This window comes from Bos javanicus, chromosome 3, assembly GCF_032452875.1.
Source record: "Bos javanicus breed banteng chromosome 3, ARS-OSU_banteng_1.0, whole genome shotgun sequence".
NCBI lineage: Eukaryota > Metazoa > Chordata > Mammalia > Artiodactyla > Bovidae > Bos > Bos javanicus.
The window spans coordinates 21,724,890-21,741,281 of record NC_083870.1 but is presented as its reverse complement, the minus strand read 5'-3'; the positions used below and the strand labels follow the sequence as shown (position 1 = coordinate 21,741,281).

The following is a 16,392-nucleotide window of genomic DNA, read 5'->3' as shown; positions in this document are numbered from 1 at the left end:
ACAGGACTGGAAAAGGTCAGTTTTCATTGCAATCCCAAAGAAAGGCAATGCTAAAGAATGTTCAAATTACAGAAGTTGCACTCATTTCACATGCTAGCAAAGTAATGCTCAAAATTCTCCAAGCGAGGATGTATGCTGCATGTGGGATCTAGTTTCCTGACCAGGGAGCCAACTCAGGCGCCCTGCATTGGGAGCACAGTCTTAGTCACTGGACCACCGGGGAAGTCACTCCATCTTTTTTATATTGAAACATGTAAGTATTTCAGCCCACATATTTTTTGAAGTGTCATCTTTTTACCTCCAATGCAGAGTAACATTTTCAGTTTTTCAAGACAGAGCTTGTCAAGTAGGCGCTAGCAAAGTAATGCTCAAAATTCTCCAGGCAAAACTTGAACCAAGACTTGAACAGTACATGAACCATGAACTTCCAGATGTTCAAGCTGGATTTAGGAAAGGCAGAGGAACCAGAGATCAAATTGCCAACATCTGTTGGATCATTGAAAAGGCAAGAAAATTCCAGAAAAATATCTACTTCTGCTTTATTGACTATGCCAAAGCCTTTGACTGTGTGGATCACAACAAACTGTGGAACATTCTCAAGAGATGGGAATACCAGACCACCTTATCTGCCTCCTGAGAGATCTGTATGCAGTCAAGAAGCAACAGCTAGAACTGAACATGGAACAACAGATTGGTTCCAAATTAGGAAAGGAGTACATCAAGGCTGTATATATTGTCACCTTGCTTATTTAACTTATATGCAGAATACATCATGCGAAATGCCAGGCTGGATGAAGCACAAGCTGGAATCAAGACTGCAGGGAGAAATATCAGTAACTTCAGATATGCATATAACACCACCCTTATGGCAGAAAGCAAAGAAGAACTAAAGAGCCTCCTGATGAAAGTGAAAGATGAGAGTGAATAAGCTGGTTTAAAACTCAACATTCAAAAAATTATCATCACGGCACGCATCCAGTCCCATCACTTTATGGCAAATAGATGGGAAAACAATGGAAACAGTAACAGACTTTATTCTCATGGGCTCCAAAATCACTGCAGGTGGTGACTGCAGCCATGAAATTAAGAGACGCTTGCTCCATGGAAGAAAAGCTATGACCAATCTAGACAAAGACAGCATATTAAAAAGCAGAGACATTACTTTGCCAACAAAGGTCTGTCTAGTCAAACTATGGTTTTTCCAGTAGTCATGTATGGATGTGAGAGTTGGGACCATAAAGGAAGCTGAGCTCCAAAGAACTGATGCTTTTGAACTGTGGTGTTGGAGAAGACTCGAGAGTTCCTTGGACAGCAAGGAGATCAAACCAGTCAATCGTAAAGGAAATCAGTCCTGAATATTCATTGGAAGGACTGATGCTGAAGCTGAGGCTCCAATACTTTGGCCATCTGATGTGAAGAACTCAGTCCTTGGAAAAGACCCTGATGCTGGGAAAGATTGAAGGCAGGAAGAGAAGGGGACGACAGAGGATGAGATGGTTGGATGGCATCACCAACTCAATGGACTTGAGCTTGAGCAAGTTTCAGAAGTTGGTGATGGACAGGGTGGCCTGGCATGCTGCAGTCCATGAGGTCACAAAGAGTGGGACACAACTGAGAAACTGAACTGAACCATGATTTTATGAGCACCTCAAATATTATGGTCAATTCTTTGAAAAGTTAAAGAGTTACTATATGGCCCAGCAATTTCCCTCCTACTTATATACTTGAGAACACAGAAAATACATACAGAAAAAAATTATACATATTCACAGCAATGTTATCCAAAACGGTTAAGTGTAAATAATGGAAATGTCCATCAACTGATAAGCAGATAAACAAAATGTAGTATATCCATACAGCAGATCCTGCAGCCATAAAAAAGAATTAAATACTGATTCGTGCTATAAAACAGAGATATGTCAAGAAAACATTATGTTAAGTGAGTCAGTCACAAAGGTCACATACTGTATCATTCATTCCATTTATATCAAATGTCCTAAACAGGCAAAACCACAGAAACAGAAAATTAGCTGATGGTTTCCTAGAGCTGGGGGAACTGGGAAGAAAAAGGAGTGACTACTAATGGATATAGGGTTTCTTCCAGGGGTGATGAAAAAGTCTTAGAATTAGATAGTGGTAAAAAAAAAAAAAAAAACCATTATGAGCTACAGAGATGAGTCAGCTGAGGGCCATTTCAAAATTACTAATTTAAGAAATGCAATTTTGAAAAAAGTTCACAAAAAAACCATTATGATCTACAGAGATGAGTCAGCTGAGGGCAATTTCAAAATTACTAATTTAAGAAATGCAATTTTGAAAAAAGTTCACAAGAAATTTTACAAAAGCACTAAATCAAGATACAGGACATTTTCATCACCTCCATATGTTTCCTAATGCATCTTGGTAATCCCCTCCTCCTGCCCCTCCCTGCCCTCAAGCAGCCAATGATCACTCCGTGATTTGCACTTTCTCGAATTTTATACTTTCTAGGAGTTCATGTAAAGGGAATCATACTATATGTATTCTTTCACTCAGCTTAATTATTTTGAGATTCATTCTAAGTTTTACATGAATCAAGGGTTTATGTTGAGTCACATTCCACATACTTTATATTGCTGAGTAGTATTCCATACTATGGATATACCACAATTGTTTATCCATCCACCTGTTGATGGGCACTTGGAATGTTTCTAATTTTTATTATTACAATAGTTGCTATGCACAATTATGTACCTATCTTAGGAGAGTATAATGGTTAAATCATATGGCTGATATTTCTTAAAAAAAAAAAAAAAAAAAAAAGCCTGTTTGCTAAAGTGGTTGGACCATTTTTCAATTTTAGTTGCTCCACAGCCTTACCAAAAGTTAATATCCTCAGTCTTGTAAAGTTTAGCCATCCTAATAACTATGTAGTAGCTCACTTTGATGAGTTGTTTTTTTTGTTTGTTTTTGGCCATACCACGCAGCATGAGGATCTTAGTTTCCCACCCAGGGATTGAACAATGCCCTCTCCAGTGGAAGATCGAGAGTCCTAATGACTGGACTGCCAGGGAATTCCCTCATTGTGGTTTTAATGGGCATTTTCCTAACTTCTCAATGGACATGAATTTGAGCAAACTCCAGGAGATAGTGGGGGACAGAGGAGCCTGGCATGCTGCAGTCCATGCAGTCACAAAGAATCAGAAACAACTAAACAACAACAACAAACAACAACTAATGATGTTGAGGTTTCTTTTGCCATCTATACACCTTCTTTGGTAAAGGAGATTGTTTAAATCTTTTGCAATTTTCTAAAAATGGGTTGTTTTCTCATTATTCCATTTTAAGAGGTCTCTACGTAGCCTGGATAACAAGTTTTCAATCAAATATAAAATTCCTAAATTTTATAAAAATACAGAGTATTCAAGTGCTATTCACAAAGAAAAAATACGATGTCCAGTACCCACTCACCCCTTAAAATGTAAACACTGTGCCATAACTTATCTCTTGAAAAGCACTTTTTCCAAACGAGTTTAAGCTTACAGGCTATAGATGTGGTCAACTGGCAGTCACTGAACAAAAAACTGGCAAGGCTGACACCAAAACTATTTTTTGTTTCATTCTTCTTCCTTCAGTTACCATTGAGTTTACATTACGTTCTTTGCTTGGCAACAGAATTACCAATTCTGTGTGAACTTAGTAGTGAATTAGAGAAACACAGTTATTCTTTGAACAACTGCTGAAGAGTTCTGGAGTTGATATTTCCAAATGGACTGGATGTGAAGTAGGCAGCACTGTGAAATGAGGTCTTTTAACTCCTTATACTAAGAAGTGAGACAGATGAAAGATTTGGTTGAATTAATTCAACCTTTAAGAGCACATCCAGGGTGCAGCTGCTTAAAGAATCCAAACTCTACCCAGCATTTGAGTACAAGCCTTCTGGCTGAGACTGAGAAGAAAAGCAAACAGCTAAAAGGAAGACTTACTTGGGAAAAGAAAGTTAAAGATTTGAAATCTTTAACTTTTACTAGGTTTAATCATTTAAAATTACCATCTTTGTAAGTCAAGAACAATAGAATATCAACAATTTTATTTAGCTCAGCTTAATTTAATGTTGTTCTTGATTACTTCAGAGCCTTCTCCACAGGTCCCAGGAGCATACACAAAAAGACCATAGTTGGTACTGGAGAGAGACTTCATGAAGGTAGACATAATATTGCCCTCCCAGACTACTCATCTCCTCGCCTAAATGCCAGAGGTACTAGTCCCAGATCCTCGCTAACTACAGACTTGAATTACTAAACTCAAAGGTGAGAAGGGAAGACCCAAGAGCTTTCACGTCCACTTCTAACCTCTTTATTCATTCCTCATTACTTTTTCCTACCAGAGAAATGATGTACCTGATTGGTAGGTTGTAAAAACCTAACATCTGCTAAGTCACATTTCTCCAGTTGATGGAGTTCATGTATAAGGGCCCTGCACAAAGGCCAAAGAAGTGGTTCTGAGTATTTGTGCCTGCTCTGCTGGCTCTAATTCTCAGGAGGGACATCCTGTGCAGACTTAGGATGTCCATTTGGCCACAGATCAAATGTGGTTTTCAATTTCACTGAATAAAAATTAAATCTTTATTTCCATCTCCCTAGCATCCATGCTTTACTTCTCAACATGTTCTAGACTCTGAGATGAAGTGAAGAGGTATGATCAATGATCAACCATCATGTATAGCCAGACATGTTTTAATACAGGATAACAGTTTAATTTAGAGAATTCATGAAAGAATATGAAGTCATAAAATATAACTCTTATAATTATGAAAAGATAAGAAAAAAATTGTGCTATAATCCTAAGTAAATTTTAAAAATCAGAAATATAACATAGCATATTCTATGATTATATCTGAAAACAGTTATGAAGCATGAATGTGAGAAATGGAAAGTATGAGAAAGAAAGAAAGAAAATGAGAAAGGGAGGGAAGGAAAGGATGAAATAAAAAATAAGGTAATGATAATATGGAAGACTTTTTAAAAATCTTATTAACGTTGTTATAGTATCTTTCAGTATCTATGCCTCAGGACAAAACCTGAAAGGAAATATATAAAGAAAGGGGGGCTCTTAGAATAGTGGAACTCCAGATGCATTTTAACACCTTTTTTATTGCCCAATGCAATGCTGCATATGTACCAAAACAAATTTTATTTAAATAAATATAAATCAGGCTGCTCAGAGCACCTTGCCTTCTTGAACACCTGGGAGTTCTTTTTCTAGAAAACCATCTATCTTATTTTTGCTAATATGAATCAGAAGCCATAGCCACTCTTGCACTGAAGTGATATACTCAGGAAAGCTGCGACTTTCAGATCAGATGTCTCACTGGCACCAGGTCATGGTCAGAAGCTTTAAAGTAATCAATTAAATGCTCAGATAGCAATGGGCTCAATTCCCCAGATTATCAACAGGGGCCTCAGTATAGCTATGTCCTCTCTCTCTACAATCTGTTAGCAACATTTCTAAATTCACTCTCCACCAACCCTCACACATTACTCAAACATAGTTCCCATTTCACTGGCAACTCTTCTCCATCCTCATCCACTCTTCCTGTTCCCCCACCCCAGATCTCATTCAGGAAAAAAAAATTTATATATATACACACACACACACATACACACACACATATACATATGCATGCTTGAACTAAGCCTCTTCTAATATATCTAGTGTTTTAAGAATCCAGAATTAATAAATACTAATTAAGAAAATAATCTCTTCATTGTACAAGCAACTCTGAAGAAAAATAGAGCAAAACTGAGCATAAGCATTTGCTGGAATTATCAACTGAAATATAGAAAAGAAAAACAACTCTTGTTTCCAAACATAATTTTCTTTCCAGGCTTCTCCTCTAGGGATATGGGTATAATTATGAACTTAAAGCCTATGAACGCTGTCTAGAGGAAAAGTGTTTGTGTTTTCTCATCTCTTTGTTTATCTAAATTCCACCTACCTTTTGAGGCTCTAGTACTCGAAGCCTTGTTTTACCTTCTCCATGAAGTATTATTAACAGCTAAAATTTATTAAGCACTCACTATACGGCAGGCACGCTGGCCCACACACCTGGCATGTATCAACTCAATCCTCACAACAACCCGGAGGTAGGTATTATTATTTTCCCCAATTTACAAAGGAGGAAACAGAGGCACTGAAAAATTCTAAGTAATTTTGCCCAGGTTACACAGTCAGTAAGCAGTAGACCCAGGATTTAAACTCAGGCAATCTGGATCTGGGCATATCACTATGTCATTTGACTTCTTTTCCTAAACATCTTAGTCTTTTCAAAGACAGCAGCACACCTAATCTGTCCTTTCTACTGTCTGTCACATACACCCCACAGTAAGTTTATTATACCCTCTGTACATTCTTTCTTGTATCCATACTTGTTTCATATGTTTGCACTTGCTCCCCAACTAAATTATAAGTTCCTTGCACTCAAGGCAACTGTAACATTTGTTTCTTGCCCTAACTTCTAGCAGAGTGCTGGAAGTGCACTCAATATATACTTCTTAGCTGATTTTTTTAATCCTTGACAACTTATACAATATTAAAAGACAGGATTTTTTCTATATAAGTACAAAATATTTTAAAAGGAGAAAACTGAAATATTCCCTTTGATGACAAGGGAAAACTGGGTGTAATCATGCCCTCGCTACAAATCCTGAAGAACATGATGTCACAGGCTATAACTAAGCAAAATTACTTCAACACCTGAAGGATAACTCATGCAGTGTCAGATTTAGCATTACTAAAGTTGGGAAACTGACTAAATATATATATTTATTTTTCTTCTGAATGCATCTTCTCCTAGTGAGTCATAACTATAAAACTTGTATTTCCATCTCCTAAAAGAGAACACTTAAGGAAAATCAGATGAAGTTTTTCCTCTGCATATGTATAACCAGTAAGTGACAATCTGTGTTATCGGGAATAGCACACACAAGGAAAAAAAAAATACTAAAACTGGAAAGGCTTTCATGCCTGGTGAGCAGAATCAATTTTAAGTAATGTTTTTTCATCCATCAAAACAAGAAAATGGGAGTTTAAAGACATAATCTATCTTGAATCACACTAACCAACCCACATACCAAGTCAGTTCAGAGTTAAGTAAAAAGCTTAATACCGGATATTGGGAAGTACCACAGACCATAAGTAAAAGAAAATACCCTTACTAAAACAGGATTGTTACCCAAACATTAAGTTTCTTGACTATATATCTAATAACACAAAAAATCTGGGGAGCTGAGAATTCCCTGGTGGCCCAGTGGTTAGGACTTGGTGCTTTCATTACTGGGGCCTGGGTTCAATCCCTGGTTTGTTTGAACAAACCTAGTTTGTTCCTTAGTTCCTTGTAGGAACTAAGATCCTACAAGCTGCACGGTGTAGCAAAAAAAAAAAAAAAAAAGTCTGGGAGCTGCAAGTCTTAAAATAATTTTCAGAGGATAAAGGAGAGAAGCTTAGGGTTTTATGGGCTTCTTACTGAATACCAGTTTTCAGACACACCTGCAAATACAGTTTTACTTTATACACAAATAAATACTAAGAAGTTTTGCTTGTTCTCAAAACTTGAACTATTTCCAAAAAAGGTTAATGTGATTCTTAAATCAAAGAAATTCCGATTATGGGATTTAATTTTTTTTTTCTTTTAGCATCTGTTAGCTTTCTAGAGCTAACCAAACTATATTGCAGTAGGAGCAAAAGCAAACCAGTGTTTTCTGTAGGCAGAGGGGTCTACCCTTGTGAGATATAGTCTCTTAATGCTTATAAACAAAAAGTACTTAGTGTTACTTAAAACTGTACACCTTAGGGCTCCCCTGGTGGCTCCAGGGTAAGGAATCCACCTGCCAATGCAGGAGAAATGGGTTCGCTCACTGATTCAGAAAGATCCCACATGTCACATGGCAACTAAGCTTGTGCACCACAACTACTGAGCCTATGCTCTAGAGCCCGAGAGCCACATCTACTGAGTCCACCTGTCACAACTACTGAAACCCACATGCCCCGGAGTTTGTGCTTCGCGGTAAGAGAACCCACATTATATAAAGAACTGGAAATTAACTATAGGTCCTATCGTGAGACCTGGAAGGCAAGTAAATATCTTATCCTTAATCTGGCACCCAAATTCCAAAACATATACCAAATTACCATATTCATTAAAGGTAATCTCTAGAAACCAGTTCCTCTGTGTAAAACTGTAGACTGTGCCTCAATGTGACTTCAGTTATAACTCATCCCCTGCTCTTTACTTGACTGTCACACCACTAAGAGTCTGCACACAGTTATTAAAAAAAAAACACAAGCTTTACATTCTCACACTATATACACAATATAGAAGCAGAAAATAACTGATAATACCTCCTAATCAAAGGTTTACTAAAAATAACATGCCAAAGCCCCAACTACTGAACACAAATCCTTCTAAGACTACTCTTGCCTACATTTCCCTTAAACATTCTGAGGTTTTGTTGCACTGTCACCGTTGTAGCACGAGGCCACTACCTAAAGAATCCATAGAGCCAAAGGAACACTTACCTCGGAAAACTGTGTTGATGTGCTGCTGCCACCACCTAAAAAACTGAAGAGAAAAAGCAATGAGAAGTGATTCTATTTTCTATTCCCAGGAGTAAGCTTCCCTCCCAGAACCTAAATATAGAATGGTACAGTGAGAACAAATCCCAATAAGGAAAAATAACTCATTCCAATGTGACACCTACAAAGGAAATTATGAAGAACTTGCATGTGGATTAATCTATGAAAAATACTATAACAAACTACAAAATCAAGGATAAACCAAGTGAAGAAAATTAGAGACAGGGGCCATCACAGGGAAGGAAGAAGGACCCACAGCCAGCAATGCAACTCAAATCTGAGTAAAGGAAGAAAAATATTTATTCTCAGAAGCTAAAAAATAAAACTAGATTCTCCAAATAATATTTCACTAAAAAACCACTAACCATCAGATGAACACACAACATTTGAAACTACTAGAAATGATTAAAAATTAGTAATGCAAGGGGTCTGGTACAATATTTAGCATTTATAAAAGGGCTCAATACATATTTTTTCTTCTGATGGTGATTATCTTACCCACCCCTCAGAGTCATCCTCCATTAAGACTTTACTAAACTCACCAAACAAGACTCTTCCACAGCCCTCTGCACTCTTGACTTTGATTCTAAATTTGACCTTGTATTATACATATCTAGAACTTGTTTCATCCATTTCTACTTCTTACCCTTCTTTCAGAAACATAAAGTTCAGAAGGTAAAGACTGTATTTTATTAATACCACAAATACATGTATTTATTATGTATCAGCCATTATACAGAGCACTCAGCACTTTTGATAACACTGCTTTATTATATCCTGCATTGAAAACTCAAAAGTAAACGTTACTGAATTAATATTGCATGTGTAAACCAACTCCCAAAGACCAGGAAAAAATATTAGATCCCACTGTCCCCATGAAATTTGCAAAGAGAGAAAACTGGCTAAAACACTTTGAAAGAAGGGGGATGGAAAGAATCACAAGAATTGTTGGATATCACTTTTACTTCAAGACACATACAAGGGCACAAAAGTACACACATTAGCACACCCGCATGCACACACTCACCCCAATGATATAAAGTACACAAATTACTAGGGCAGCTTTTATTTTCAGAATTACAGTAGTAATCCAGGCACTGCACTCAGCTCATTGAGAAAACATACACACCCTGGTTAGTCTGGAACCAAAAGTGAAAAAACAAAAGCTAATGCCATTCTCTGTCTATGGCAGCCTGATTCTCTGATTAGAAACCATTTGACAACTGTTATTTGTTTCAGAAGTTAAAATGTCTTTTGTAAAAAAACACTTCCTCTGTAGAACAAGCCCCAAATTACCAGTACCTCTATGCTAGATAAATAATTAAATTACCACTGTGTATCTATCTTATTGCTCAAGCCTAGAAAGGCTTCCAGGGCTCTTACTGCCTTTACCATATATTGATAGCTTCAAGGATGCAGGTATCTTTGGTAATTAAAGTTATCAACTCTTTATTTTAGGGTTCTTCTATCCCTGCAACTCCCCCAGCCTTCCCTTTCCTTAAAATTCCTTTGTATATTAAGAATGACAGAGCTGGGGTTCCTTGGTGGCTCAGTGGTGAAGAATCCACCTGCCAATGCAGGACACACGGGTTCAATCCCCAATCCAGGAAGATCCCACATGCAGCCTGGCAACCAAGTCTGTACACCACAACCCTTGAGCCCGTGCTGTAGAGCCTGGGAGCTGCAACTACTGAGCCCCACTGTAGAGCCCACGTGCCACAACTATTGAAGCCCACTGGCCATAGAGCCCTTGGTCCACAACAAGAGAAGCCACCACACTGAGAAGCCTGAGCGCCACAACTAGAGTAGCCCCTGCTCGCAGCACCTAGTAAGAAGCCCATGCACAGCAACAAAGGCCCAGCACAGCCACAAATAAACAAACAAATAAATAATTTTTAAAAAAGAATGATAGGGCTAATCACAGAGAAGGGACAGTAAAAACAATTACATTTTTCTGAGAAATGTTACAAAGCTTAAGTAAATTTACAAGATGTTCCTCCAGATGAATGTCTAACAGCAAATGGAACCCATTATCCAATGTTCACATAAGGACTTGCTCTCATTAATTTTTACCATCCACTACATAACACTGTAATTGCTAAGTATTCAAATCAGCAAATGTTCATAAACTTTATAGAAGGGAATAAATACCCTGCTACCTCTAAGACACTGATTCTAAGCAGATTTCTTCAACTATTTAAAACACTGATCTTTCAAAAGACATCACCTTTGTATTTGAATATCTGCTACCAATAGCACCTGTACAAGACAATCTTTGACTCACAAAAGCACAAATAAAAGATTAAGTCAAGTGAGAGCAGGATCCATAGAATTCAGTTTCCTTCTAGAAAAGATTCATCTTGTAGAAACCAGTATTAGTATTCAAAACCTTTGAAAAAAACGCTCCCCCAAAACACAACATGCTCTATAACACATGCAGAGCATACCCTGCTTGAAACAAGTATATGATGCAATTATAACAGCACAAATAAAAAGCTATCCCAAGTTAGCATGCCATCCACACAAAATCGCTAATTTTGCCTTCATGCTAATCTTATAGATTGAGCTGGTATTGTGTTATTTAAAACCAAGATTATTACATCAAGTGTTTGTAGCAAACTAGATCTTCATGCCATATGTTGCCCCAGAAGCTTCAGGTCAGATTATACATATAATAATCACTGATCGTTAATAAAGTTAAACTGATTGTACATACTGTAAAATGTGTAGTTTTTCCTGGTTGTGGAAGGGACCTTCAACTTTATATTCTGCCAACAGCAACAGTAAAGGAATTATTTACTGTCATTAAAACCCCCAAAGTCATTCCAATATTAAAAGAAGCCCTCCTATCAACACTATTCTACTTTTTATTACACTTTCATAGTTTTACTCATATTAACCAAGAAGGAATATGTAACATTGTCACTTTCAGAAATAACTTTCCCCTTTTATAGGTTGTATACCATCAGTAAGAGCAACAAGAGCCAATTTCAAGCATTAACAACACACTAATACTACAGTGGCAAGATGATATGTTTGACCACAATAATCCTAATAAGCACAAGGGGCCCAAGGCTTCCTCAAGAATAACAACTCAGTTTCCCTGGCTAGAACAGCCTGTTTATCTTACTAGGCAATCTTTGTCAGAAGTTGCTCCCCAGCCCACCAAAGGGGTATAAGAGCAATCTACTTTCAGGCAAGAGTAGTCACTAAAAACCAACCAATAATCCAAGAGAAACCCTAAAGTCTCAGAAAATATACGAAAACTCACCAAATTTACTCTGATAGGGATACAGAGGTTTCCCAGGAACGCCACAGTAGATCTCAAGACACCTACTATCACAACATTTTCCTAATTTCCCCATTTTTCTTCCCCTTTGCTCTGCTGCTTTTCTTCTCTCTCAGCAGAGAGTGTAAGTTATAAAACAAATTTCTTTCTATTCATTCAGCTGATGTTAAAAAACATAATTTTGATAAGAGAATGCCTGATTTATTCATGGGCTTGTACTATACCTGGAATCATCTGTCACTTCTTCAATAAAACCTGATTCACATCTGGGACAAATATATTCCTATAAAAGAAAGGAAGACATAAATGAGAGTTTTTCACCAGAAAGCTAAGTATATAGTTACAGAACAATATGCAGTACACAAGCTGATGTTGTGAAATGTTGTTTGTACTTGCTGACTCTCAGGATAATTTTTTCTGTTATACTCCGGCAAGTAATGAATTCCATGTGATAATTATAGAATGGCTTCATAAGTGATTCCCACTGAAAGCTAAAAGGAAGAATGTCAAAGTTTGTTTTTTTAACTTGAACTTTTTTTTTTAACTGTAATGAGTTCATTATCTAATTCTTTCTTCAAATCTAGTGAAAATGCTCCAAGAAATGTATCAGAGCAGTAAAAGTTTGTAATACTCAATGGGTATAGAAATTGCTGTTTTTTTCCTGCTATGCTATTTTTTTCCTTTATCTACTCCTTGCCTTTTTGCCCCACTATCATAACCCAAGCTAGCACTGGCTCTAAACAATGCAGGAGACACAAACTGAATCACAGAATAAATTGATTGATTTAATCACAGAATAAATCAATTCCAGACTAGAAATTTACAGTGAAGTTTTACAATACTTCTAACCTATTTTTTGATTATCAATGGTTCCAAATAAAATTTAAATATTCTCAGGTATTCTATAGACATGTTAATTCAAATAACCAGAATAATTCCATTAGATCAGTTTCTATTTCCTTCACTACCAGGAATATTTCTTTTAATTAAATATCAAGCTTTTGGGCCAATTATCTGTGTCTAGAACTTCTGGGTTACCTTGATGGATTTCTCCACTCCAGGGCTCTAATTGGATGGCTCAGACAGTAAAGAATCTGCCTGCAATGAGGGAGACCGGGGTTTGATCCCTGGGTCAGGAAGATCCCCTGGAGAAGGGAATGGCTACTCACTCCAGAATTCTTGTCTGGAGAATCCCATGCACAGAGGAGCCTGGAGGGCTACAGTCCATGGGGTCACAGAGAGTTGGACGTGACTGAACAACATTGGGGCTGATAAGAAAGAATATACTTCAGAGGTTGCTTTACCACAATTTTAAAAAGTATATTTTAACTATTAATACCTATTAAAATAGATCTGGGAAAGACATCTTCAACTATTTTCTTGCTCGCTATATTTTCTAAATCCCAAAGTTTGTCTTATAAGAAGGAAATGTAAGCTGTATTTGCCTACTCAAAGACAGTCAGAAATGTAACTCAAACATTCAAATGCTTTCTTAAAAGAGGCGTAAAGAAAAAAACCAATCCCTTCTGTCAAGAAGACTAGTTTGGTGAGCAGTCAATGCAAGAAAAACATTTAAATTTAATAAAACAACTGCTTTAAGCAATGCACACTGGGAATATAAACAAATACCAAAGTTCTCCTGAGGGAATCAGGGGAAGCTTTACCTGAAACAGAGACTTAAAATATTAGTCTATCTGCTCAATAAAAATGGAAATTATGAGTTAAAAATTGTAACAATAGAATACAGCATGCATGGTGGTTGGAGGGGAATGGTATGATGAATGTGAATAGGCAGGCTGAAACCAGACTACGGAAAACTTCAGATTACCATGAAATTTATCCTGTAGAGCAGAGACTCTCAACCTTTTTTCTTCTCTACACACATGAAAGATGAGAAACAGTAATAATGGGCATACTGTGAATTACTCCAGGCAGGAAACAATCTGGAGAACATATAAATTCTGAGCCCCTCCCTCTGCTCCTCATCCCCTATCCTCCCAGGGGAGGATAACTATATTCCTTTGTAGTAGCAGAACTATATTCCTTCTCTCCCACAAAGAAAGTTATCTGAAAGCAAGTGAGATGGCCTTTAGAAAACCTTAAATCTATTTTAATGTTTAAATTTAAAAAGAAAAAAATCAATTAAAAAATGTTGTAATTTGTGATTTGCATCCCAGTGTCAGGCCCTCCTCTTTCTTTTCTCTTCCTCTCTCATTCATTCCCATTGCTTCACATGAAAAATAAAAAAATAAAAATAAATAAATATCCTCTAGGTGGAACAACTCCCAAATGTGTTATCTCTAACCCAGGTCACTCTTCTGGACTCCAGATTCATTTATCTTCAAATGTCTTCTCTGTCATGCTCTTTCTCTCTTACACACACACACTTATCAAGAGGTGGCATATCAAATTTGTTCATACTGGAAAACTCGGGAGTCACTCCTGACTCCTCCGTCTCTGTCATCTTCCACATCCAACCATCAAATCCCGGTACTTCTACTGCGAACACATTTCTCAAATCTACTCCTTGCCTTTTTGCCACACTATCATAACCCAAGCCAGCACTGGCTCTAAACAATGAATAAGTTTCCTCTTAAGTGCTGTCCTGCTTCTCTTCCAGCCTCTTCCCATCTGTTCTGCATGATAAAGTCAGAATTATCTTTCTAAAACATAAAACAGACCATATCATCCCATCTTAAAACCTTTCAACTATTTCCAGAAACACTCAGAATAAAATCAAACTCTTAAAAATGACTTGCAAGGCCTTGATTCAGCTGGTCCCTGTTTAACTTGCCAACCTCTTTTCAGGCTACCTGCCTCAGTGAATTCCAGTCACAAAAACCTTTCAATTATTCTAACTCATCAAGCTGATCCCTGCCTCAAGCTTTCACACATTCTGCTCCTACAACTGAAAACACTATTCCCCTAACTCTTTGCATGGCAAGGGACTTCCAGTCTTTTAGGTCTCCATTTTGAGGTCACGTTGGAAAGCCCCTCTTTCACCATTCAGTCTAAAGTGCTTTCCTCCTCTTTTTAAAAAGAATTTATTTTTGGTTGCACTGAGTCTTCATTGCTGTGTGTGAGCTTTCTCTAGTTGCAGCAAGCAGGGGCTACTCATCGTGGCAGTGCATGGGCTTCCCATCACAGTGGCTTCTCTTGTTGCGGAGCACAGGCTCTAGGCACACAGGCTTCAGTAGTTGTGGTGCAGGAGGCTTAGCTACTCTGTAGCATGCGGAATTCTCCTGGACCAGGGATTGAACCTGTGTCCCCTGCATTGGCAGGCAGATTCCTATCCACTTGTTTAACACCAGGGAAGTCCCCTCCTCTTCTTATTTTCTCCTTATGGCTCCTAATTCATTCCTTTATAGCACTTATCACAGTTTGTAATTATATATTTGTTTAATGCTTTCTTAATGTCTGTAACCATTCAGAAAGCTTTAAGTTTCATAAAGGCAGGGTTCAGATCAATTTTGTTTACCATTATATCCCTAAGACAGTCAGGTATTCAATAAACATTTACTGAATAAACAAACATGAAATTACTTGCCACACACCTCACAACTAGGAGTCAAAGTACCAGAATCTAATACAATCAGAGAATGGTTAGAGTGGAAGTAAACAACTAAAAGAGCTGGAAGTTTAAGAAGTTGGGGCCTGCTCATGGGATAGTGAAGCCTAAGATTTCAAAAGAAGCAATGTTCTGGATGATCACAAAGTGCAAGATGCAGCTATGGGAGTAGATGGTGTAATAATTATACAATTATTATTGTATGCTAAAGCTGAAACTCCAGTACTTTGGCCACCTCATGCGAAGACTCTGATGCTGGGAGGGATTGGGGGCAGGAGGAGAAGGGGACAACAGAGGATGAGATGGCTGGATGGCATCACCGACTCAATGGACGTGAGTTTGAGTGAACTCTGGGAGTTGGTGATGGACAGGGAGGCCTGGCGTGCTGCAGTTCATGGGGTCGCAAAGAGTCGGACACGACTGAGCGACTGAACTGAATCACATTTATTTCATAATCAACATTAAGCATATATAGAAATATTATACATGTATTTTTAAAATTTTTAATTGGAGGATAACTGCTTTACAATATTGTGTTGGTTTCTACCATACAACAACATGAACCAGCCATAGGTACACATATGCCCCCTCCCTCTTAAATCTCCCTCCCACCTCCTACCCATCCCACCCCCCTAGGTTGTGTCACGGAGCACCTGACTTGAGCTCGGTGCATCATACAACAAATTTTCACTATCTAGTTTACATATGGTAAGTTATGTTTCCGCGCTACACTCTCGATTGGCCCCAGCCACTTCTTTCCTCACTTTGTCCACAAGTCTGTTCTTTATGTCTGCGTCTCCACTGCTGCCCTGCAAACAGGCTCCTAGATTCCATATATATGTGTTAATACACGATATTTGTTTTTCTCTTTCTGACTTACTTTACTCTGTATAACAGGCTCTAGGTTCATCCACTCATTAGG

General features: G+C 37.8%; 1 protein-coding gene across 2 annotated transcripts in view; it reads right to left on the bottom strand.

The window, feature by feature from the left end:
• The window catches only part of RNF115 (ring finger protein 115), a 75,916-nt gene that overhangs the window by 42,524 nt on the left and 17,000 nt on the right, over nt 1-16,392 (bottom strand). Inside the window, exons 1-3 of one of the 2 annotated variants that reach the window (XM_061408738.1) lie at nt 12,127-12,173; nt 11,330-11,381; nt 8,557-8,599 (exon numbers count right to left, since the gene is read on the bottom strand). In XM_061408738.1, the coding sequence (XP_061264722.1) occupies nt 8,557-8,599; nt 11,330-11,381; nt 12,127-12,136 (105 nt within the window). In that variant the 5' untranslated portion in view covers nt 12,137-12,173. Of the gene's footprint in view, nt 1-8,556; nt 8,600-11,329; nt 11,382-12,126; nt 12,186-16,392 lie in introns of those variants that run through there. The other variant, XM_061408733.1, reaches the window with a different exon arrangement.